The 26,696-nt window shown below is 38.9% G+C and overlaps 1 protein-coding gene across 1 annotated transcript; it reads left to right on the top strand.

Annotated features, from left to right (window-relative positions):
• Positions 1 to 4,968: 4,968 nt before the first annotated feature.
• On the top strand, positions 4,969 to 16,909 carry tmem170b (transmembrane protein 170B). The gene is made up of 3 exons (XM_086062337.1): positions 4,969 to 5,537; positions 12,610 to 12,780; positions 15,422 to 16,909. Exons 1-3 carry the CDS (start codon positions 5,378 to 5,380, stop codon positions 15,550 to 15,552), a joined length of 462 nt encoding a protein of 153 aa, XP_085918463.1. The 5' UTR covers positions 4,969 to 5,377; the 3' UTR covers positions 15,553 to 16,909.
• The last annotated feature ends 9,787 nt before the right edge of the window (positions 16,910 to 26,696 follow it).

Raw genomic sequence — 26,696 nt, 5'->3', positions numbered from 1 at the left:
ATTTTGTTCACTTTTCAAACAGTTCACCATTGGCCTTCCACATTTGTGTCCGGTAGATCACTAAATTCTTGTGCCATGTTGTTTTTGTGAAAGACGTCAAGTACAGACACTGGAAAGCGGAATGAATACGCAGTTGAAAGGTTGGATTGTGTCATGGGGTTGTTTTTGCCAAACCTGTGACGTCTGTCTGTTTTTCATGTGGAGGCAGTGAAAGATCAAACCCTCTTTTGTTCACCTGAAGTAACGTGTTCCACCGAATATGCGTTTGTGGTTCGTATTACGATTGTGACCACCTGCTTTTAGAAAGCTAGCGCAGGTGAGGCGCCGTTACACTCACAGCACCTTATTATCCTCGCAAAGGGGCTTTCCAGAGCATTGAGCTTTAAAAAGGACTGAGGTCAAGGTTTTTTTTGTTTGTTTTGACAGAACATGGTAGTATATTCTGTTGTAAAATAGACTTATAAATAGCCATTTGGTGACTACTAGTAGTAGCAGTAGCAGCAATAGCAGTAGCAGTAGTAGCATGGCTAACTGTTACCTAAACTAGTAATCAGAGGTGTACAAAGGACAAAAAGAAATGATTAACTTTTTTAACTTTAATTCAATTTAAATTTAATCCAATCAGAAGTGAGAAACTAGGCTCAAATCAGGCTTTTTTTTTTTTGTATTACTATTTTTACTTTGCTATGTTAGCATAAAATGAATGGTCACTCTTTACTAGGCAGCCTTTATAACGGTGCCTCCCCAACAAAACAAAAGGTAAAAAAACAAGACAACAACAACGTTTATACCAGCAATGCTTGTTATGCTGTCCTGGGAACTTCACGTCACTATAATAATCATAAGCATTTCAGCAAGTACCACTCTTGGTTTTGTATCCATATTTTTCACGTCACTTTTATGTCCATCACTGGCCAATTTAAACATGGTGGTCACAGTGTTTGTTTAGAGCAGTACAAATCCATCCCAATCAAATGTATTCTTTCGTCTGGCCTAGTAGAGTGTTGGCACGCAAGCACCAGTTTTCCTACTCGGAATTTAATGTGTGGTTGAAAATAGAAACGTGAAGTAGTGGTGCTAATGGACTGCCATGCTGAATTTGGAACAAAATGGTGGGAAACGTAAAGTGTAGAAATTGAAAAGTCTATCAGTCAGTCTTTGCTCATTGACAGACACTATTCCTATAACATGTAATTAGCAAATAGTAGCATTTAGCATTTCTAATTTTATGAAATACATACTGTATATAATAAACATGATTCTTATGACATATAACATTTACACTTTAATGACGTCGTAAGAAGGCAAGCAAGCTTCAAATTCTGTTGTATGCTGTATGCTGCAGTCTTTTGTAGTCTTTGTCTTCATCCGGTATGTTAGACCAAATATAGATAAAAAGACAAAAAAAAAGACCGGAGCCGCTGGTTCATGATTGGACGTCTCAGTCTGGGGGCAAACTGTTTACACCTTGAGTCACCACTCAACCGGTTGGGTCCTGTTGAAGTGCTCTTGACTTTGACAAAGATGTCAGCCAGATCAGGGGGCTTCTTCACTGGTGACTCACCTAGGTCAAGGCCATCCGCCTAGGGGTGGGAGGGGCGACAAAAGAGAGACAAAACACATGCTGGGAGACTGATTGGCAGGGGTAAAAAAACAGCAGGAGATGAAGGTTGAAGAGGGAAGCGTCTCAACTTACAGGTTCCGTTACATTGATGTAAAAGCACAATAGGCTCGATATAAAACCCCAGTGCATGAAAAGTTCAGAAGGTTGCATGTCAACACATAACCTTGAGCCCTACAGTGACGTCTCAAGATGCTGCCAAAACCCCCATCTGAAAAAAATTATATATATATACAATGCCTCTTGTAAAAATGAGGAATCACAAATGAGCTCACCTTTAAATGCAGACTGACATTAAATGTGACAAAGCCTCAAATGATAATATAAAAAAAAATTGCAGGCACGTGCATCCTTTTGTGAAATAGGGAATGAAATGGTGATTACAGACAGTGTGCAAACTGCAAACTGTGATTTTGTCCTGCTCGCCACAGTAGGTAACCAGGCAATGAAACGTGGGGGAAGTACGCCACCTGCTGGCCAGTGCTCCATTAGCACCTCTTGATATGTTATGCCGACTGGAATTTAATTTTAAAAGGGGAGACATTTTACCTGACATTCGCGTCTGCTTATTCAGCAACCATCATTAATTAGCTGTCTGACCTATTTCTATTTTGAACTTTATTTTATTATGCAGTCAGGAGCTCATTAAGTCTGCACGGCATTTGATGTATTAATTGCTTGTTTTCCTTGAGCTGAAAGAAATTCCGTGGAGGATATCAAAACAGCTTAATTATATACAAAATAAACATCCATGCAACACTTGTTTTTGCTACCAGGTTTCACGAGTTGAACTCAAATATTGTTAACAAATCTATCTAAATGTGCTAGTGTGCACTTTTACTTTGCCGAGATCATCTATGCATCAATTTTGGAAGTTGTTACTGTTATGCCATATGTTAGCCCAATAAGATCCAAAGTCATTCTATCTCACAATTATTGCAGTATTTGATCCATTTGATGATGATGTTCCATGTTGTTTCCTATATTTAAAGCCTTTTAAAACTCTTATCCTTACTGCTACCTGAAAAATAAGATATCTTTCATGCTGTGGAAGCTCTTCGTGGATAATGGATTGTGCTTTAATATGTGACTACCAAAACGTCAGGAAACGACTCCTAGAACATCCGAACTTCATTTGGGGTTTATCAGAGGCACTTTAAATGGTGGCAGATTTGTGCAGAAACCCATACATGAGTTTGAATGTGATTTTTATTCTGAAAACACATCTCTCGTTACAAGACGGTCGATCTGCAACCTGCTCTAAAATTACTTGTTACATACCTCTTTTTGTGAAGAAAAAAAATGCTGGTTACAGATGTTGTGCTATTAGGATTTCATTCTAATGACGTCATAGCCATAATTTATGCAGTAGGCTACCACGCTAATTACATGATAATGCTACGTCACAGCGTGACCAATCACAGCGTGATTGGTCAACTGCTGGTCAGATGACATATGAACGCCATCTTGTTACCCTGTTGAAGCCGAGTTGGCCAAACTCTCTCTATATACGGCTCTGTGCAACGTGAGGTGAGGCCGCCACCTGCTGGCCAATGCTCAACTCGTTCAGGTATAAAAACTGCTTGTTTTCAGCAAACATCATTGATTGAATGCGTGGCCAATTTCTAATGAAACCTTTACTTTATCATGCAGTCAGAACCTCATTAAATGTGTGCATTATTTGATGTGTTGTTAGCTTGTTTTGCTCGAGCTAAAAGAAATTCCCTGGAGGACATTGAAAGAGCTCAATTATGCACCGAATAACTTCAAGGAATGATCGACGCAGTGAGAGGGTAGGCTGAGTCTTAAGAAGGCAAATATTTTGGAACAAAATTCAAAACTGTCAAGCACAAGTGCTTACCTAGAAGTCTAACTAGAGCAATTAAATTAAATATTACGCAGACAAAAAACAATTACGGCTACGACTGACAACCACATCGACATTAAAATTCATTATTTATTTATTACAAATATTCTGACCACATTGGTCACTAATGTGAAGATTAATTTCTTGTTTTTGCAAATCCTGCCCAGCACTTGGCAAAATAAATGCAGTCTTTTTTTGCCGTGAACCATAAAGATGTTTTCCCCTTGACATCAAGTAGGACAAATATGCTCTGGTGAACAAATATGGTGAAGAAGTCGAGCTTCGATGGGAAACAAAGGTTGATATTTGCTTTGTAAACATTGCAGGCAATAAATCTTTGCTTTGCACACAAACGTAATATTATGTACAGGGCAAAAAAAATGCCGGTTTTAACTAAAATGTGTTACAGCCTGTGCTGTGCTTCTATGCCAACTGAATCTGCCTAGTGCCTTCAGAATCACTAGTGCTAGCCACTAGTTTAACTGAAACTATATTAGCCATCACCGATTGATTGGCCAGAATAAGCTAAGTTTGATATCTGCACACTTTAAGCGTATACATTTAATAAGCAGTATTTGTGGTATGATATTCATTTGTTCATTCTCTGAGCAGCTTATGCATAGGCCTATAACAATTCATAACATCCGGGCATTTCTGATATTTCTGCAATGCTTCAGTGAAAACAAACAGTGTATTGTATTGCTTTTGCCTGTGACTAGCGTACAAACCAGGCAGACTGTTACAATAGTCAAAAGACATTTCATCACATTTTGAAATTAAAATAATCCTCACAAATCAATTTATAACGACCCAAAGTCCAATGCTTTTCAATGAGCGGAGAGCGTCCTTTCACCGGATAAGACCGCCATTTTTACTTGTGACGTATCATCAGAATTTACCATAATTTATTTCCTTTAAATGTATTATTGGCATTTAGTATTTTTGTCAGTATTAGATCGATAGTTATTTTGAAGTTGATCTGCTTCAGATCTTTACACGTGGCACAATTGCGTTCTGTTTATAACATTTTGTGTAGGAGCCTTTTGATAGTGGTGGTATTACAGCCAAAACATTTCAGCCACTCGATTTAACAATACTTTTTTAAAATTGTTATTAATTCTGAAAAACGGTTTACACTTGACTTTAGAACCATGGAGAGCTCCCTCAAATTTATCCTCGTCATGGACAACGCCCCGGAAGTAGCCAGCTGCTTTTCCACGTCTTCATTCGCAACATAAAACGTAAAAATAAACATTATGACTCAAATGATGCGCGATGTACTTGAATAATCTTTATTATTAATTATTTATTTATTGTAAAAATACAAATAAAAAATAAGCAGGAAAGAAAGTAAAAGTGTTCTTTTTTCTGATTGGCTGAGTTTTCTAGTCAGGAGAGGTCGCGCCGGCCGGTTGTTTCGCACGCGCGTTAGCACGTTGTTTTGATTGATAGCTAGCTAAAAATAAAGTCTAGCTAGTAAGTGACTTCAGTGTAACTACTAGAGTTACATCAAAGACCTTTCTTCCGTTCTTTAGTTTGAAATATGTCCACGTAATATGCGTCTCTGTCTCTCTTTATTTATTTATTTATTTATTTAAAGAAGAATAAAAACGGGGCGCCTGTCCCTTTAAGGGTTATGTAGCTGGGCTAGTCAATGTAGGACGAGCGACCGTGCGCGTTCCTGTCTGAGCTCCGGCTGCCATCCCCATCATGGCCTCTACACCGCCGCCGACTCCGCCGCAACCGAGGATGAAGCGACCAGCCAGCGGCCCTTCCCTTCCCGACGCGGAGACGGACGCGAAGCCGAAGCAGAGGCACCGGTAGAGGCGAGGCGAGCCGCGCCGGGGAGAGCCGCCTCACTCACAGCCAATGCCACCCCGGTCTCCCCCATGCCTTCGCTTAAAGCCAAGTACGGCTACTCGATAAAGAAGGGTGCGAACCCGGGCGGTGGCAGAAACATGTCAACAAACAGGGATTATTCCGTTAATCTATCGGTGCAGCAAGTGCTGAGTCTTTGGGTGCAAGGGACGACGTTGCAGCACTTCACAGGTATGCAAAGGTGCCGTCCGTTATTCAGATGTGGACGCTGGAGTGTCACTCAAAGCGGAATAAAGCGTTGTAACGTGATATTTGTGCTCACATGCTGACCCACTACCACGCATTACTACCAGAGGGGAATGAATGACACTTCGAGTCAGGCAGTGGGATACATGAGAAATGTTGGTTGTTTGCTGGTTAATTTGTATTTTTGTGACGTGGGTGCACCCTTGTGTGAATTGAACGATGATGATCCCTCCTTTGTCTAGCTTGCCATTAGCGAGAAGAATTTAAAAATCGATGCCTTTCTCAGTGGTCAGTGCTTTTGTGTGCTTTAATACAAACTCTGACGTATTACTATCAAACAAGGTCATGAGAAGTTTCAAAACATAAATTGGAAATGGTGAACATACTCTATGGACAGTAGTAGGGATTAGAAAGTGTATTTCTTTTTAACTTTACCTGTACAAGTAGGTTTCATCAAATGTAATGAATTTCATATAAGTCAAAATGAATATTTTTTTCACTAAAGATTTACTAGCGATATACCGATTATCAGCACCGCTATTCAGCATTTTAAACTAATTTCGGCATCGGCCTTGGAAAAACAAACAAAAAAACTATCTGACAGCTGTTAATAGATAATTTAAAATTATGTTAACTTAAAGGAACAATTAATTGAATTTTCAGTAAACTTTATAAGAGATGCTGCTGACCGTGGGAAGTCTATGCACCTTCTCTTTTTGTTTGAAATTAAAAAACTAAGATAACAAAATGAAAATAGAAAAAACATTATTTTGACATTTTAGAAAACTTTATTTACTGTAGAAAACATTTTTTTAAGACCCCTTGAACTTTTGGTTAAAAATTTAAAAATATTGTCTAAGATAAAAAACAAAAACTTCAACATTTGGCAGTTCTGAAAAGTTGCTCAATAAATATATATTTTTAAACATTTTGACCAAGTTAAGAGTTGTAGATTGTATTTTTATTTTGGCACCAATATTTCCCTTTTTAGTGAAAGTAAATATCGGCCTCATTGACTACTAATAATCGGTATCAGCCCTGAAAAAGTGCGTAGTCTATCTTTAATATTTCCACTTTCAGGTTCACAACGGAACATTTTTTGAGACTTTTATGGTTTAGGTTTTAAGAGGTCAAATCTGAAATCTGTATACAAACATACTTTACATTATTTTGCAGTACTTTCTACAGAACTTGTCCTTACAGGGGTTGTGGCTGAGCTCGAGCCAATCACAGCTTACGTATTTTTTATTTTCTGGTTTTCAATTAAACTAACATAACAAGCATGTTTTTCAAATTTGGGATGAAGGCGTAATATGTGTAACAAGATATTTGTGCTCGCATGGTTACAGACTAGCACATATGACTACTATAAGTCAATTAATGATTTTTCAAGCCGCTGGGTTTCGTGACATGGGTGCGCACACTCTGTGAACTAAACGATGTGTCTGTGCCTTTGTCTAGCTTGCCACCCGTGAGAATGAAAAATTGATTTCTTTGTGAAATCTGATACACGTTAATAGCCATGTAGTGGAAGAGTATTTATTTGTTCTTCCTGTCACTATATGTTGCTTAGACAAGCAAGATACACTATGTAAAGTCAACTTATATAGTTTACAGCACACTAATGTGCCATGACGCATTGGTTGGGAATCACCAGATTGTACAATATGAAAACAAAACTGTGAAATGTACAAGTATTAGTTTGAGCATTTGCTTGCTTACAAATTGTATTCAGGAAATGAGGATTATTCTGTCATAAACAATTCTGCGAACTTCTCTCAGCAGAAAATTAAAAGACCGAGTCACAGAACATGTAGTCATTTCCGATTGCGACAGTGCGCTGCCACCTTTTTGAGCCGCTCGCTTTGCATCCTGCGTGTTGAGCAACGTGTCGGACATGAGCGAAAAAGAGGTAGTCGATGACGCTGAGTCAGCAGAAAGCTCGAGCGCATGCAGAGCTGCGTGGAAGCTGAGGCACAGCGTAGAGAGCGGCAATGAGAAGGCTGTAGAATACTGCCACCCGATCTCCCCCCATACCAAGCCAACCAGGTGAAAAATGACCTACTGAGACATGAAATGGGGTCACAGGGAGAATGCGCGTGCAGGGAAACGGCAGCAATACACTCACTGGTACACCTGCACAATGTAATAAGATCCAATACAAGAGATAGAGGCCTTTACTAAGATAACAGTTTTGTGTTGATAGCTTCTGACAGCTCTTCTAGTGGATGTCCTCATGTATTTGTGTACTTACTGATAAGTGGTATAACTATAGTCCACATCTTGAGAGTCACTTTGCTTTTTTATGTTTTATTGCCGCCGTTTGGTTCGTTTGGTGGCCCTTTAGTATACAAATGATACCGCACTGTACTGTATAAATACACGATTGCTACTTTTGCTCTTTTATTGAGCATATTTTTTACCTTAACTACGACTGGTATGAATAATCAACGTAATCAACATAATCAAAGTCTTGCAAAAATATTGATTAGTGTGATCGTATTCCTGTCTTTGGTTCTTCAACCCATCCACCACAATGATAGAATAAATAGCAGTTCTGGAATAAAATATGTAACACATTTAGAAAGGGTGTGGTGCTGATGCCTGATTAATTTTAGTTCAATAGTAGGAAAATAATAATAATAAAATTGACCAAAACCACGTCTGTTACTTGAGGAATCCGTAATATGAGACGGGCAAAAAGTTACAATTTATGGGTGCTTTCCTTGGAACTACTTTGAGGAAAGGGTCGTTCCATGCCATGTCACCCCAGGGTTGATCCTGTGTACAAAATTCAGAGGCGGCCACCTCCAGCCTGAGCCACTGATATCGCTCAACAGAGCCCTTCAGCTGTGTTGATTGAGCTCGGCAGGAACGCATTTTAACTGCAGTCGCAGTGTTGCGCCATTATGGAGGTGCTATATCAACAGCAGTGCACCGGAAAGACCTGAAGCAACAACCGAAGAAGAAACAGATCATGGAGCAACCGTTGCGCACGCCCATTTCCTGGTTGCAAGGCAGAGGCCGTGGCGCGCTCCAGCCATCGCCAAAGTCATAAAAACACAGTATATACAATGAATATAATAGTGTTTTACAACAACGCTGAACTATATTTACAATTTAATTAGGGATGCACCGAAATGAAAATGTTGAGCTGAAAATGAAAAATGCTTGGCCGAAAACCGAAACGCCGGAAAAAAATTATGCCAATTTTTTACTATCATTGCATTTCTTCTTTTCCTTTCGACTTTTCCCTTCAGGGGTCGCCACAGCCAATCAGTTGCCTCCATCTAACCCTGTCCTCTGCATCCTCTGCTCTCACACCAACTACCTTCATGTCCTCTTTAACTACATCCATAAACCTCCTCTTTGGTCTTCCTCTAGACCTCCTGCCTGGCATTTGGAAACTCAGCATCCTTCTGCCAATATACTCATTATCTCTCCTCTGGACATGTCCAAACCCATCCATCCTTCCATTTTCTTAACCACTTGTCCTCACAAGGGTCGCGGGGAGTGCTGGAGCCTCTCCCAGCTGGCTTCGGGCAGTAGGCGAAGTACACAAAATATAAATTGAAATGTGCCCACACCGAAGCATGTTGGCTAATGGTACATTAAACACCAAACGAGGGTTGAGCATTTTCTGGCGGTGCGATTGCACTTTATAGTCAATGTAGTTCGCACAGACGGGCACGGGTGCGTGCGGCGGGACAAGGTGCGGTGCACTTTAAATTGGCACATTCACATATTCACCAACGTTTAAAAATAAATAAATACTTTTCTTCGCACCAGCTAATCGGCTTTGGGAACGGACTGCAAAGCATCTTGTACAGGTCTGTAGCCACCCGGCGATAGCGGTTAGGGTTTCCGTGTTTAAAACTGTTGATAGCAATAGTGCTAAGATTAGCTAAAGTATTTAGCATGGCATGGCATGGCGGACACTCACTCCCGTGTTTGGTGTTTAATTCAAACAGACACTTGCTTGCAGCATTTATTTATTTATTTTTGTGCTTGCGTCACCACATCACCTCTTTCGGCCATATTCTCTCGGCTTGAATTTTAATTCGGTGGCCGAATATTCGGTGTATCACAAAATTTGTCTAGTGAATGATTTTTTTTAATGATTGTAGTTAAAAAATGGCAAAAATGAATGACAACTTTGTCTTCATATAATTTCTCATTTCTAGTCCTTGATCGTAAAATGGCTGCGGTATGGCGGTCGAAAATGGTATAGGTCACCGCCACGAGTATCGATACCTTAAAATAAGACTGGTATTGGCACCAATACCGATATCTGGTCTCGGTAGTCACCCATCATAGTCAGGGTGATACCACCTCTGCCTTAATTTTAACCAGGAAAAATCCTGAATCTGAAAATTTGAACCAAGCAGATCTTGATTTTAATGAAACTTGGTGTACTTGTTGATAGTGATGGCACAACACTAAATCTCAAATTTGAAGTCAATTGGAGTAGGTGTGTTAGAGCTACGGCCCACCGAATTTTACTATTTTGGGCTAAAAGGAGCATGGCCACCTTCTTTCGAATCCTTGTAGCTCAAGAGCTATTGGGTCAGTCTTAACAATACAGGAATTGTTGGAAAGGGAAACCAACAAGGATTCCAAATAATATGCAACCATTGAGAAGATTGGTGCATATTTTAGTGACATTTTTGACTACTATCAACAAGTACAGCAGGTTTCATGAAAATCAAAATCTGCTTGGTTTTACCCACTGGGTGATTTGGCATGGAGTGACCTGTGCCATGCAGAATAAGTATCAAGAAGAACATGAAAATTGGGATTTATAAACTTGTGTATGAGATTGTGTCCTTATTTTTCAAATATATCTTTTTGGTTTTAATTTAAGCCATTGTGAACTTGTTGCCCGTCAAGGTACAAGCAGGTGCGTTTCATCCAATACAGTTTAAAATATATTTTACTTGGATACGATAGTAAATGTATTTTGCTCGAATAGTATATTTGAAACTGTGATTAATAATGCTGTACTTGACATTTAGGTAACGCCCATTTTATACACAGATACCACTTAATTGACATACCAGAGCCATAATATTAACTGCCTCGCCTTTTATACAGATCCCACCCCATCATTATATGTGCGACAATGTCAGCAGCAGCATCTGGTGTAACATGAAGCACTTGTCAGATGATTTCTTTCAATGCAACTGGGCGGCGGGGGGAGTGTGAAATTTCACACACCTTGATTACACACTCCAAAAGCAGAATATCTGCCCCATACACATCCTTGAAAAATAATTGATTTTGTTCTCATTAATTCACCTGAAACCTGTTAAAAATCCCATAGCCTTCACCTTAACCGCATACTTCAGAGTCCCGCCAGAGTCATGAAGTTGTCAGGAGACCAGAGGAAGGATCAAAGAACAGAAAGATGAAACAAAGTGAAATCCAGCAGCAACCAGACAGTTACAAAACCAGAATTTTTCACCAACCCAATAAACATCTAAATTCCAACAAATTAGGGAGACCCCAAGAGACCAGAGGAAAGACTAAAGGAAGGAAGGATAGACAAACTAGAGTGAGATCCACAAATGCCAGAGTTTGCATTTCTCAAAGGGCGTTGCATTGTATATCCCGCCCACCCATGGCTGGCCTCGGGGAAGAGGCCAACAGCAGTCGAGGTGATTGTGATCCTGCTCCGCCTATGGTTCCTCTCACTCTCAAAAAGAGCTCAGTGTAAATCCAGCCAGGCTTAATTGGGCGACAGATGCTCTGCCTGTGCAACCAGATCGAGTTGAGGGATCCCAATGGAGCATGACAGAATGTCTCTCTATGCATCTGATTTGTATTTGTTCTCTCCGTCCCGTCTCGGACGTTGGCCTCCTCCCCGGCTGAGTGGTTGGCTTTAACAGCCACAGATTTAACAGCGCGTGCTGTCACACGGGACAAAAGAGCCACTGTGCATCTGTGCAGGCACATCGCTCGATCAATAAATATACGCAAGCACTCGGGAAGTTAGGTTAAACGGATATAAAAAAATAATTGCCCTTTGGGCTTGAGCTCTGGAACCCTAATTATTACCTTTGCTAATGCTTCTAAATTTAAATCTACTACTGCTCCCCCCCCCCCATGATTTTTTACGAGACTTCATTTTGTGCAATTTTTTTTCTCACAGGAATCAACTTACACAATATTTTAATTATGTTGAGGTACTACGTTTGTCATATCATATCAAATCCGCAAAGAAAAATATTAGGCCTACTCGTGTTGTGGTACAGGGCAGTATAAAACTCAGTGTAAGTGCAACAAAGCTGTGTTTGCCTTCTAGTGGTGAATGGTGATATTACAACCCCGCAAAAGTGACACATTTATTTCAGAAGGCCTTTTAAAATTTGATGTGTTTTGTGTTTTGTTGACAGTGCATGGTGATCACAAAAATGCACTTTTTAATTTGCATTTTTGTTTTTACTTGACACTTTAACACTGAGATTTCTTTGAGATTAATTTTGCAATATTTTCTTTTTTACTCTAGTTTTTATTTTATTTTATTTTTTACCAATTTACAAAAAATATATTGAATGTTTATCAGCATTTTCTGGGGAATTTTCTGGGTTTGTAAAAAAGTAAACAAAAATCCCTCCAAAATGTCATCTTTTTTGGGCCGGGGGGGGGGGGGTGAAAATGAATCAAAAAGCCAGTCAGATTGTGGTCGGGTCCACCAGTTGCCCAACCCTGTTCTAAAAAAACGAAACAAAACATGAATTTGCTCACTCAGCTGAAGTTTGATGAGACATCCCTCTGACATCATGTATTATTGCGAATCATCAGCAATGACTCAAATTTTTTTTACATTTTCCAGAAAATTTTGTCTGAGCTCATGGTCGTTCAATTTTGGCTATTGCACTTTTTTTTTTTAACTTCAATTCCAATGAACTGTTTTGAACTGTTGGACATTTGGGCAAAGGCACTCCGAATCCAGGCACCATGTCATCGCCGACTGTTTTAGTATTTCCCCCTTTCTGCTTGCACGTGTTTTTGGACTCATGACTAATCCTCCATGTTTTGTCTACCTCCCCGTCAGAGATGTGGTACTGGGTGTTCCTCTGGTGTCTCTTCTCCTCACTGTTCGTCCACGGGGCGTTGGGGCTGCTCATGTTCGTCATGCTGCAGCGTCACAAGAGGGGTCGCCTCATCACCGTTGTGCTGGTCAGCGTGGGGTTCCTGGCCTCCCTCTCCGGAGGCGTCATCACCAGTAAGTTGTTGCTTCATGTATTATTTGCTGTGCTTGTTCATCTTTTTTTTTTCTTTTTTTTTAATGAGCTCAGCAGTGTTCAGCCTGATGATGACAGCTTCGGGTATTTGCCTGCTTACGTCAGCTACAGGTGGAGCTGACAAGGACAGAAGCAGCTGTTTGTGATTGTAATTGAGTTTTTAGACAGCCCAAGCCTTTTTTGTTGTTGGTGATTTAAAGTTTTAGAATGAATAAATCCACGCGTTTAGCTCATTACACGATCTTAATTAAATGACATTGTTAATATGTAGTCTGACATGACCTTTTATGCAATCTAACAACTGAGACTCCAGAGCAGGACTTTGACCATAAATGGCACTTGGGTAAATTCACCACTGGCTACCGTAATTCAGCCATTTTGTCACTCAGGCAGCAATTCTTTATCAGTCAAATGACATTTTTAGAGCTGGGTATTGATTGTAAGTTTTTTATTCGATTCGAGTCACTACAATTTAATCCGATATTGATTAATTATAGAACATTAACTCATTCACTGCCATCGACGGCTATAGACGTCAAAAAATAATTTGAACTGTTTCTATTAGTTTAACATTTTTTTCTCACTTTTGTTAACAAGAGTATGAATACCTAGAATTTGTTGTTATTGTATTAGAACAGATATAAAATTTGTGATTAATCGTGAGTTAACTAGTGCAGTCATGCGATTAATTACGATTACAAATTTTAATCGCCTGACGCCCCTAACTTTTTAATAATCTTTTCTTAAAAATAAAATAAAATAAAGAAAAGATTATTAAAAATTAGGGGCATCAGGTGATAAAAATTTGTAATTGTAATTAATCGCATGACTTCACTAGTTAACTCACGATTAATCACAAATTTTATATCTGTTCTAAATGTACCCCCAAAAAAATTCTAGGCTTTCATACTCTTGTTAACAAAAATGGAAAAAAATGTTAAACTAATAGAAATAGTTCAAATTAATTTTTGACATCTATTGCTGTCAATGGCAGTGAATGAGTTAATTCTTCTCAAATATCAAGGGCATGATCAAAACTCCACAAACATTCAATTCCAAATTGAATTTTGCAGAGGCAGTAACTGGTTAAACAATTGAGTTTATTAATGAAAGTAACATGTTATAATCACTGAGGGGTTACACAAACATTGACATCAGCAAGGATGAGATTAAAATATTGTCATAATTCTAATTGAATAATTGTAAATGTAAATTAAAATGATTCGGAACTGTATTAAAATGTAATAAGTCAGGTCTTTCATAAATATAAGGAAATACTTTTAAATTTATGTAAACAGTACATTTCAAGAAAACGGTGAGATACTAAAAATGTGGCCTTCAAAATTCTATTTTCTCTTGAATTTATGTGAAAAAGAGATACTAAAATAATCGATTCATGGTTTTATCAATCAATATCAGGCTCGAAAGGAAAATCAATTTGATATTAATTATTCGATTTTTTTGTGTGTTTAAACCCAGCCATAGACATTTTCTTAATTAGTGTGTTGATGTGGCGCATTCAGCAGCCATCTCACATGACACATATACTCCCCATGTCAACGATTTAGCTGAGCATTCATGTTAGCGGAGCTAGCACTTAAATTTGACCTCATTAACACACTTTAATTTGACCATAAGTTTACTATCGTTGTCATAGTTTGTAATAGTATTGTAGTGAAAAGTTACCATATTACGATATCTTTTATTTGCTATTCCCGTTCAGCTAAATCTAATAGTAGTTGTTCACCGATCGAATCGCTCCCTGTCGCTGATTCAAGCTCGTCTCCTAAAATAGACAAGACGATATATTATTAATGTTTAGCAATAAGGAAGCGCTGACCATTGACTGTCTGCACCCTCACTTACCCTCGATGTGCACATACATACATTAAGCAGAACATCAAATAGAAAAGGTAAGCAAAGTAGAGGTTGCGTATGCATAACAGCAGGCTGGATCCCCCCTAAAGGTTCACCCTATTTTGGATGTTCTTTTCGTGATTAGTAGTTGTGTTCACGGCAGACAAATCTCCCAAATGCAAACTTCTTGGCCAGAATTCCAGAAGGGACAACATATGTTTGGCACAAACACCACACGCACTTTACAGTGAAACATGGTGTTAGCAGCTTTATGCTTCAGGGCTGTTTTTGTTCAGCTGAATTTGGGCATTAGTCAAGCTGGAGGGCGTTATGAGCAGTTACAAATACAACATCTTCAGGGTTCAGCAAGGAAGCAAAAAATGTCAGTAAAAAGCCTACTAGAACATCTGAACTTTATTTGGGGTTCATTAGAAGTACTTTAAATGGTAGGTGTGTGCGGAATGTTAATTCTGGACACAGATATGGGGGTGTGCACACTTATGCAACCACATTATCACAAATATTTTTTGCTCCCCTTATGTTTTTCAATTGAGTTACATATAGGTCACGCAATGAAAGGATTTTGATATATTTGTAATTTTTTTATATTTTTGATATTTGCTCGAAAAGAAAAATTGATTTGATCGACTATTCTATTTGTTATTCTTAAACGCAGCGCTACAATTCACTCATCGGTTCTGATCCCCGTCTGCCACTATCTGTGTTTAATCGGTTCGTGCTTGCGGCATCTCTTCTTGCCATCAGGCGCAGCGATAGCGGGCGTGTACCGCGTGGCAGGAAAGGACATGGCACCGCTGGAGGCTCTGCTTCTCGGTGTCGGCCAGACCAGCCTCTCCGTCGTCATATCCTTCTCACGCATCCTGGCCTCACTATGAAATGAAGGTAATCCTCGAAGGACACAGACGTTAGGAATGGCAGCCAATCGGACACTCAAAATGGTGTCTGGGCCTTTGGGACTGGGTCCAAAAGTCTCAAATTTGTTACTGCCACAAATTGCCAGCGCACCTTCTTTGCAAATTCAGAGGGAACTCAGTTGAGCGCAATGCAACGCCCGCCATCCTCATCTTCTGGACTGGAAGAGGTAACTTTTGTGCCAATCGTCTTCTCTGGGATGTCCCGCATGCCTTTAGTGGACACTGACCCTTGAAGGGTATTCCTGTTTGGGATACATGGGAAATTTTTAAAGCATCAGGACTGCTGTGGGTTTCTCTTTAGACTCTGCTTGAGAACAAAAGTTGAGCACCGATGACCCAAAAACTATCAGCTAACAGTATTAATAATTACACCAAGGTTTTTTATTTTTTGCCACAGTGCACAGATTCTCATTATCATTCCTTTTCCATACACAACTTCTATGCTGCATTATCCAATTGCAGCTATCAGGAAAGCAAAGATGGGAAAAGTACTGACATTCTCTACTTGAGTAAAAGTACAAGTACTTGTGTGAAGTGCAATTTCTGCAGAAATTGCGTGGGAATGCTGAAAGCTGAATGCTAAGCTGAATGCTTATGAAGAAAATTGAAAGTGACAAAGTATGAATTGTAGTTGAAAGATAAATGAATAAAAAGAAGACTTGAACTGTAATCTGTTTAAGGTGGGATTCGAACCATCAAAACTCCGCTGCACTAGCCACTTGGCCATTGCTGCCGTAGAAGAATTTGTGACATTGTATGCAATTGTAGTGAATGTTGAGGTATGAAGCTGAAAGCATGCGTTGTTTTTGAATTTTGAATATACTGTAGAACTAAATAAGCACGTAATAATGACGAATGACATCAAAAGAAATGGATGTGAAATAATTTGACAATGATTAGTATTCAATATTGCATTTGTACCGCTTTTCAGCATTCACACAAAAACAACCTTTGTAAAAGTGCTCACTCAAATAATTACTCAAGTAAAAGTAAGAAAGTACAGGCTCAGGAAAGTACTAAGTACTGAAAAAAACTACTCAAGTACAGTAACAAAGTATTTGTACTTCTTTACTTCCCATCTGTGCAGAAAAGAGAGGTGTGAATTCAGCAAACATGAACAAGTGTCAGTGCCAAAAACTGCTTGACAATTGTCTGCTCTTCGGTTTCACAGTACAGCCATTACTACGGGATTAATACTCATTTCATTTATTTTTATTCTCAAGGTAAACTTTTAAGGTGACGCAAATTGGATGAAATGGCTTTTGGCAGGATTTATTCGCATCATCGAGCAATAGAAATAAAAAAGTTTGAAACTTTCTATGGCACGTCTCTAACTCTGGCCCTCGAAGGCCCAAAGTCCTGCATGTTTAAGATGTTTCTCTCCTCCAACACACCTGATTCAAATCATCAGCTCATCAGCAAACTCTGCATGAGCCTGATAATGATCCTGATCATTTGAATCAGGTGTGTCGGAGGAGGGAAACATATACAAGGGGTCACAAATCCCTATCCTGCATGTTTTAGATCAGGGGTGCCCAAGTCCGGTCCACGCGAGCCCCTATTCAACCTGTTTTCCATGTTTCCCTCCTCCAACACACTTGAATCAAATGATCAGCAAGCTCTGCAGAAGCCTGATTTGACTTGAGCACCCGTTTTAGATGTTTCCCTTCCTCCAACACACCTGATTCAGATGTTCAACTCATCAGCAAGGTTTTCAAAAGCTTGCTAATTTGAATCAGGTGTAAATATCTAAAACATGCAGGAATCCAGCCCTCGAGGACAGGAGTTTGACACCTGTGTTATGTGGGAATTAGTGGGAACCAACAATTTACAAAATTGAAGGTTGGTTAACAGAATATTTGCAGAATTCCACATCATGGACATTTTTAATTTACCAGGCATTTTCTACTTCCTTACCACTCTGGATACATTCATTTCTTATTAAGTTTGACAGTCAGCTGCTCGAATTCAACCTGACTGAGAGTACCTAATTTGTTTGAGAGTCATCATTTTACGCTCCTTCTGCTGCTGTCCTCTCTAGTTTTTAGTGTCCTTTTAAAAACTTGTGCCCCTTAAGTTCGAAAGGTTTGATTTGTCCAATCCAAACAAGCTAGCTCATCACATGTCACTCCAGACCCATAGGGGGCAGTGTGATCGATCCTACAGCACTGTCAAAGAAACAGGCTAACTTCCTTAGCATTAGCTGGAATGAGAAAAAAAGAATCCACATTTGAAGCCAAGCCAGCTGCACGGCTTCTTGCTGCTTCTTGACGAGAAAAAGTGGTTTCAAGGCAGATAACTCGACGCTAGCATTGTTCAGGCGATTACAAATCGACTCTTTAAAGCGGAAGTCAACCTTAAAACATTTCTTAACAATAATATCTTATATGTGACCCCACTAGTCTAAACATGACATTCTGATTAATATTACATTTGTTAAATACATGAGTTATGAAGCAAAATCCAGCCTTTTTAAAAAATCAATTTCCTGGGGGCGGCCATTTTTGCTGTCGACTGAAGATGACATCACAGTCGCTCAGGGCTCAGGCAACGACCAATCACAGATCACCAGTTTTCTGAAGCTGAGCTGTGATTGGTTCTTACCTGAGACCTGAGCAACTGTGATATCATTATCACTCGACAGCAAGTGGCAAAATGGCCGCCTCCTGATATTGATAAAAATGGATGGATTTTGCTGCTTAACTCATATGCCACTAACACAATTTTAACCAAAATACCGTATTTAGACTAGTGGGTCTGCATAGAACATATTATCAAGATTTTGGGGGGGGGGGGGGGTTGACTTTTTAACTTTGCCTTTTGCACTGAATTTACTCTTGCCTTGTTTTAGCGTGGTTTGATGATGCGACTGGCACATTGCAACGAAATGGGTGATACCATCCTTTTTTTTTTTTTGACTGCTTGAAATATTTTCTTGAATGATACTGTTTTAGCTCAATCAGGCGATACACCAGTTTGTGTCACTGGATTAAAAAAATATATATATATATATATAAAGGAAAGTTGACTGGTTTTCTAATTAAGTGCATGCTGGCCCAAAATTCAAACAGCACATAGCACCAAACCTAAAAGTAGGAAGTAGAAGGGTATTTATGCCAAAGTATCACTGATATACTAGCTTTATTTATCTTGTCTCAGTTTAGTGATGTAAAAAATTTTTTGAATGAGTTGCTGCTTCATGATTGCTAGTAACATTTCATGACTGCTATGAATCAGTATTTTGAGGTTTTTGTGTGTGTGCCTTTCACAAGGTAAACACCACCTATTCAGATACATAAGTTATGTAACTGACATGCTCACCTTCACTACCAGCTTTGTACACAAGGGGGCATCACCGCACTGAAAAAGAGCTGTGAAGCGCGGCGATGACAAATGATACATTTTCTCACTCATTGTTTGCCATGATTTAGAACTAAAATTGGAAAGCCAGCCAAAATTCGCAATTCACTCTTTTTCAGGGACCAATGTTGAGGGGTGTGTGCAAATTTTCTCATGATTATGATTTTTAAAGGTGCTGATGCTGTGCGTGTGATTACTACTAACAACAGTATACAGTATAGTACATACACACATACAGTATATATATATATATATATATGTATATATATATATATATATGCTGTGGTTTAGTCCTCAGAGGGTAATAGTGGTTTTAAAGGGTGCCCTAAAGCAATGTTTCTTAGCCTTAAATAAGTCAAGGGCAAGGCACATATTTTAGTACATTAGAACAATCTCACTGTATACTACTGATCTCGTTTTAGCGTGAACTTTGTAAATGCAAAGTTGCCATCTAGTGGCCACTACATGTCTCTGGCATAATAATAATAATCAATAATAATCAATGATGATAATGATAATGATTTTTGGACCAATTAACCCAACCAAATCAAACCTGATGGTCTCTCGTGAGCACAGTGGTTGGGAAACGCTGGCCCAAAGTGTCAAATCGGAGGCTGCAGAGTTACGTAACGTGTTTGTTTTTGTGGCAAAGGTGCAAGCCAAAGCTTTCGTCCTGAGCTGTATGTCGAAGAGCGTGATATTGACACATAGTTTTATGATAATAGCACACACATTGCATTCGCACTGCGCCATTAGCAAATAGCAGTTTTGAAACACAGCAGTCGTTGTGTGTTTGTGCGTACTGCAATATCTAAGGAGACACCCAGAAACAATCAATCGGCTGCCCGATGCCCAGCTCTGTTATTCCCCTCTGTTTTACATCATCGTAGAAAATGCCACATGAGCCCGTCCCCATGAGACGAGCACCCCTCCTTACCTGCCGCGATTGCATGTGCTAACGTGTGAATGGACTACGGACAACCTTAACAAGAGACGATGTTGTCCAAAACCCAAAGTGTCACTTGTAGATAATGTATCATATGTTAAAAATGATTTTTTTTTTTTTTTTAGTTTTGTACCAGCCAAACAGCTGATATTTATAACAATGGCTTATTTATGTACAAATTGTTCCTTGTAAATACCAACTGTCCGTTGAAATAAAAATCTTTTTCGAATACAAAACTGTGGAGCGTTGTTTTATTTACTAGTCATACTCTCAAGTGTGCTATTATTAGTACGTTGGTGCCTTGGATGCACGTGACCGGTTTTGAGATTTTGGCAGAATGCTTCAAGCTGTTTATTATTGAAGTTACCTGTCAAACCAAACAAAACAAAGTGTTGCATATTGTTTATTTAAAACCACACAGCTTTGACTCAAGGCACTCCATTTAACCAAATGCTAATTATTCTGCCTACATGTTACATTCTATTATATCGTGTCATTACTCTTATGTTTTGATCAAGTAAAAGTGCAACATCAGAGTGCTAAGGCTTTGGTTTTATATATATTCTCTTTTAGTTCCATGATTGGGTCGATATGCCTCGGGAGCTTTTAACACATTTAATATACGTAGATTAATTAAGCAAATTTGATTGATGCGTTCCATTAACGCAACCTCAGCATTGCAGTATATACAAAAGCAACTGAAGCACTCTGAGGCTTCCTCCAAGGTACATTTAAAAAAAAAAGTTTCTTAGATGCTACAATCCACCCACTACGTTAGATTGCTTCTTTTTTTTTATATGTAACTTTACATCAGAGGGTCATAAAAACAAATGCCCGCTGGTGCTATTAGTTGCTACAACACTCCAGTCTTCTTACTTTCTGAATCCTTCAACTCCTGCTTGTCTTTCTTTGCCATCCATCCTTCCGACTGTCTCATTTAGATTTATCTAATCACATCCACTGTCTTGTTTTGGTCTGAAACCTTACATGTGATACTTACCATGGTTTTCCTGTGCCACCTTCAAGTTTGTTTAGTGGTTTATTGCCAATGTGTCTACGTCGTGTACTTCGTTTGGTTAACATTTGTGAAAATTCATTTCCACCCAGAAGGTGCTTCGTTTCCGATACTTTCATTAGCCATGTGCAGGGCTGGACCGGCCATCTGGCATTCAGGGCAGATGCCTGGTGGGCCAGCAAATTTTTGGCGCCAATGCGGTGCTGTTTATTTTCCGCCATTTTACCCCAAGAGACTAGTCCACAATTGAGAGGAAGCAGCACATCAATCAATTTACAATCGGGATGTTCGATATGTTTTAGATTGACACGATGATACTCAAATCTTCAGTTCTTACCGATGCCGAGGGCCGTTACCATTAGTACTTATGATACATAAAATTCCCCCCCAAAAAACCCAATGACAGATAATAAAAAAAAAAAGACATTTATATCCCAACTACAGCAAATTTCCTTAAAATGTTATACAAATAATCGCCATTATATTTTTTTCAATTTGCTCATAAAAGTTATTTTGCATTGAGCACACAATAAAATGAATTATTTATTTTCGGGGATAAATAAAATAAGCAAATAATCCAGTGGCTAGAAATAAAAAGTCCCAATCAAAACGTGTGGTTGTACAACTTTTTAAGGAACATAGTGAAGTGCAAAGAATAAAATTCAATACAATAGGGCTTCGAGTAATTTAGTCATATCTACCATGTTAAGAATTCCCCAAGCTGTTTAGTGTGTGATGTTTAATTATATCTTGTTTTCAAATCCATGCTTTTAATTTGGAAGGCTGCTCTGTATTTCCGTTTACTGTTTGACGTTCACCGTCCATTACAAATATAATGTAGTATGTATAAAAGCTATAATTAATGTAACATGTTTTTGTAAAGTGGCAGGAAGGTGGTCAGCTCTTGGTTGGCGGCCCTGTGGCAGACGTGCAGAGCCGTGAACCCAACGATACTCGACCCCATGGCACCTAATTTAGCTCTACGTGCCCACCCGCCCCAAAGCAGACCATTTTTAGACAAAATGAAAAGTGGTGCTTTGTCTTTGTCGGGCGGGAGGAAATTGACTGTTTCCATTTGGTGGCATGAGACTTTTAAAAGTCCAATACGTGATCGGCATTGTAATGACAGGCGGACTTGGCCTCCCCTTCCCCTCCCTAAACATTGTGATTGCACCCCAGACTCCATGGCTGAACTAAACACAATTCCCAACCACACACAATTGTTTTGTAACTTTTGACATTTTGTTTCTATTCCAGCAGCGGGGTGAGCTTTCTCAGACAGGATGTGATTCCCCCCCCCCCTTTTTTTTTCTACGACACCCAAACCTTCCGCAATGCGACGCGATGACATTAGCACTGAGAAGCTGGCGAGGATTTGAATGAATGCGATGGAATTTAATCAGCACGGCTGAGGATTTATTAGAACAAAGGTCTCAAGTTGTTTTTTTGTTATTTTGGTCTTTAACCCGTGCGACTGGACGTCTGGCTTGCATTCAAACGATGCTGGCGGTAGTTTAATAATCAGCGAGTGAGAAAAGCTGAGCACAACTGATAAGGGGTCAATGGCCACTATATGAGGACAGGAAGAGGCCTAGCTATGTGGCTTTGGTATTTATGATCTACGTCCTTTAACTGACGTTAAATCACTTTCGTTTCAGAAAAAAACTGTATATGTATTTGTGTGTTTATGCAAACTAAACGCACCACTTTTCTTTGAGATGAATTTGTTTTTTTATTTTTGAAGAAATTACTATGTGACTTCTGACTTGTATAAAAAATCTGCCTTCTGTGCGCAATCTGTGCATTATAGCGACATCCCTGATTGATCTTGCCGTTACATTTAATGTTTGCCGCAATTTTGTTGCAATGGTGTCGAATATTTCCCCCCTCTAATTTACAGTCATACTCTGTGTGTAACAATTGGAGTGTTTCTCTTTTTGCTGACAGTCCTAAACTAGTTAAAGCAGTCAATTGACATCATCACTATGAGTTACGTTGCCTCATTCTTATTATTATTTCAGTAGCTATTGCTTGGATTTTAATTTGGGCATTTGGTTGTATGCCGATCGACAAAAAGCCTTTATTTGATTAAAATGGCATGACGCATATTGACTATTATTTTTGTACGTTTTTTTTCATTATTGTAAGTTTACTGAACCGTTAGTATGCTTACAGTACCTCAAACTCAACCAATTGTGCTTAGAATTGACTTTTAACCGTTTTTGAGTCTGACAAGTACAATGAAGAATTCCATCTTTTCTTTTCTTTTTTACCTTTGTCATCTGCTTTTTGGAACACACAAAAAAAAAACAGAGAGAAATTGTAGGTGTAGTGACTTATTGCATGGCAGAGCCAATCAGCATTCAATATTTGAGATGGCTGCCATTTTCTATTTTATGAGCTTCCTTTTGTGGAAGGAATTGTCACACAATTATTGTTTCTAAAAAAAAAAAGGTGTTACTTGGACAGAAAAAGTCTTACACAGAAAAAAGGTTGTTTTTTTTCATTGTGTCTTAGTAAGTGGGTTTTGGGTGAACAAGAAAACTGTTGTATGAGAGGGTTTTTTGGTGTGAGTGAGAATGAGAGGATTTTTGTTTTCGTTGTGGGTACAGTGTTTATTAGTGTGTGTGTGTCTTAAGAGTTTTTAGTTGGTAGGTGTGAGAGTTTGCGAGAGAAAACTTATGTGAGTTTTTTTTGTGTGAATGAGGGTTTTTGTTGTGGGTACTATGTTTATCAATGTGTGTGTGTGTGTGTGTGTGTGTGTGTGTGTGTGTGTGTGTGTGTGTGTGTGTGTGTGTGTGTGTGTGTGTGTGTCTTAGGAGTTTTTATTTGGTATGTTTTTTATGAGTTAGAGAAAACTTGTGTGTGTGAGTTTTTTGGTGAGAATGCGAGGATTTTTGTTGATTTTTTTATTTTGTGGGTATGATGTGTATTGGTGTGTCGTATTTTTTGGTACGTGTGATTTTTTTGTGAGTGAGAAAAAACTTGTGAGTGTTTTTTTATTTGGTGAGAATGAGAGGATTTTTTTTTTATTTGTTGCGGGTACAATGTTTATCAGTTTTTATTTGGTACCTGTTTATTTTTTGTATGTGTGAGAGTTGAATGTGAGAGATGTTGTGTTTTTATGCTAGAGAACAACATGGGAAAAGAAGTACACTATACTCCAAAGTTACAGTATGTGAAATAAGACTTGAGTATCACTTGTTATCAAAGTAATACGTCTGTGACAAATAGAAATGTGACCAAATTAGATTTTAATTTTAATAAGTTTTTTTTTTCTTTTCATCTGACTAATAACAGTAGTTGCCTTGTGTTGACACTTGTTTGACAGTTAATAATGTTGAAATGTTACTAAAACCATTTTCTAAAGGTTTCACAAAGGCCACACTTTGAACTCAGAACAGATGATTTTTATTTCCATTATGTCTCGGGGGGGAAAATGTTTTGCAATCTGATCAAATTGGAGTTGAACCAGCGTCCTGCAACGGATTATGTCCCACCTTAGAGGCGCGTATTATTTTTTTTATAGCTTCAACACTTAGAAACATATACCTGTACATTTTTTGGGAAGCGGGAAATGAACAAACATTTCCATGAAGTCCAAGAATTAGCCCTAAGGGAACCAACAGGTGGAAGTCATGGGCCTCATAGCCGCTTTGCATATTCAAATGATAATGTAAAGGAGCTCAATTTGATAGTATCACCCCCTCTTACTGACCGCTGGGCCACTCGCTGCTATTGTCTTATTGTTTCCGCCGCAGGAAATACTCAAAAGTTTAGCGTGAGTGCAGACAAGAAGACTGCATGCCTGCTTTGTAAAAAAAACACCCCTTCAACAATGACTGGAAGCGGGCCAAGTCTTTTGACCCAGCAGATCATTTCACATTATTGACCTTGCCTTTGTGCTCTGTGGTTTGACTCCAGTCGTTCAACGTGGACAGTATATAAAGAGCAGACAACAGACAAACAGTCCACCAGGCCGGTCTCCATCTGAGACCCGGCCCGCTGTCAGAGCAGCGCCGGCTGTCTTGATCTCACTCTGATCTCTGTGTCTGGGTTTACTTTGGGAGAAAACCTCCGTCCCGACCTCCTGGGATGGAATATCCTACACATTTTCCAGCAGTGACAACAAAACAATGAAATCGGAGTCGAGCCGGAGAGGGGCGATCAAATAAAGGCCAAACACGACCTTGTTTTTCATTGCTCCAAATTTAGATCAGACAATTTTGGTCTTTTGAGGAGATTTTTCAGTGACCCGGTCATTGAACCTGGTGGATGAATGAATAGTGGTTATAAAAAGTCTTACACACCCTTTGATCAAAAGGGGTTCTTGTGTGCAATGTGAATCCAAATTCTCACAATAACTAAAATACCCACCTGATATCAAATCACTTATTGTATTTTTAATATTGATGAATAAAGGCAAAAAGTGGACTCAGGCCAACTTTTACAGCAGTTAACAAGCTATTTGCGTATCCTGGAGCGCAATCAGATCAGCTTCCCATGCTCATTTCTGCCTATCAAAATCTGGATCCTGCCGGGAAAAATAACCTCCATTGTTGTGTCACAACACCCCCCTTGCCTGTCCTCACTGCACTAACAATGAAAGATTCTGGCAGCCAACTCGGTTCCTCCTTCATCAATGACTCTCGAGTAACCAAGCACTATTGTCTTGAGCTGCAATCGCGTGCAAAGAGAGTGAAACCAACATCAGCAGGTGATGATAATAATAAAAAAAGGATGAGACCGGAAGGAGACCTAAAAGGAGACCACCTGTCAATCGCAGAGTTGAAATTGAGACAGTCGCATTTATATCTACCGACAGGGGTGTCGTCAGGGAATTAGCGCCCTTGAAAAAAGATCACTTTGGTCCCTGTCAGTCATGAGTCACTGAGCCTTCAAATCGTCACCACTTTTCTACCCTTTACGACACCCGTACCTGCAAGTCATTTGGACACCAAATAATCCGGTGGTGCACACGACAAGAAAAACAGACCTGACCCACATTGACAATCTAAATTCTTATTTGTTCCATGAAATTGTGTTTATTCATTACCAGCAGTTTATTCTCTTCATTTCGTAGTGTTTTTTTTGGCTGCACTACTTCCAATCTTCCAAGTTTATCCAATCAAATTTCCGCCTCTGTTGCCATGTCAATCTTTGTTTGTTTTTTCTTTGACATGTCCTTCATTTTAATAGTTCAGTAAAATAACAAATTAAAACAGACAAAAGAAACAATCAGACATTCCATTTCAGTTATATTGATCACAAAGATGACACATTAACTTTTAATTAAATTAATTAATGCCATAAAATCTATATTTTTTTAAATTCTTAAATAGTTATAAGCCATACAGACATTAAAAACAATATCTCTATGATAAGGCGATTAACGTTTAAACTAGAGCTGTCAAACGATTAAATTAATCACATCTTAGAATTTTGATTAAACACGATTAATCTCTTAATTAAAAAAGGCTTTTTTAATCAAAAAATGTTGCCCGCCAAATTTGAAGAGCACCTGTTGTGTTAATTCTTTCAACATTTGACGTTATGAGGACGTCTTCAACATTTTTTGATCCATGGCACACTCATCCTCGTCTTTTTCTAATCAGTTAATTAATTACGTAATTTAAAATGGATTTTTTTGTTTCTGAATGTCATAGGCAAACATTTATTGCTTAAACACAACCTGTGCTACCTTTAACGTAGCCATCCGCTGTCAAGCTAAAGCATCATCAGCTGTCAAAATTAATAGTGCGATTAATCTGCGTTAATACATGA

Source organism: Leptonotus elevatus, chromosome 19 (genome assembly GCF_054856555.1).
Source record: "Leptonotus elevatus isolate MCC_2025b chromosome 19, RoL_Lele_1.0, whole genome shotgun sequence".
Taxonomy (NCBI): Eukaryota; Metazoa; Chordata; class Actinopteri; order Syngnathiformes; family Syngnathidae; genus Leptonotus; species Leptonotus elevatus.
The sequence above is the reverse complement of the archived record's forward strand: the minus strand, read 5'-3'. Positions and strand labels throughout refer to the sequence as shown.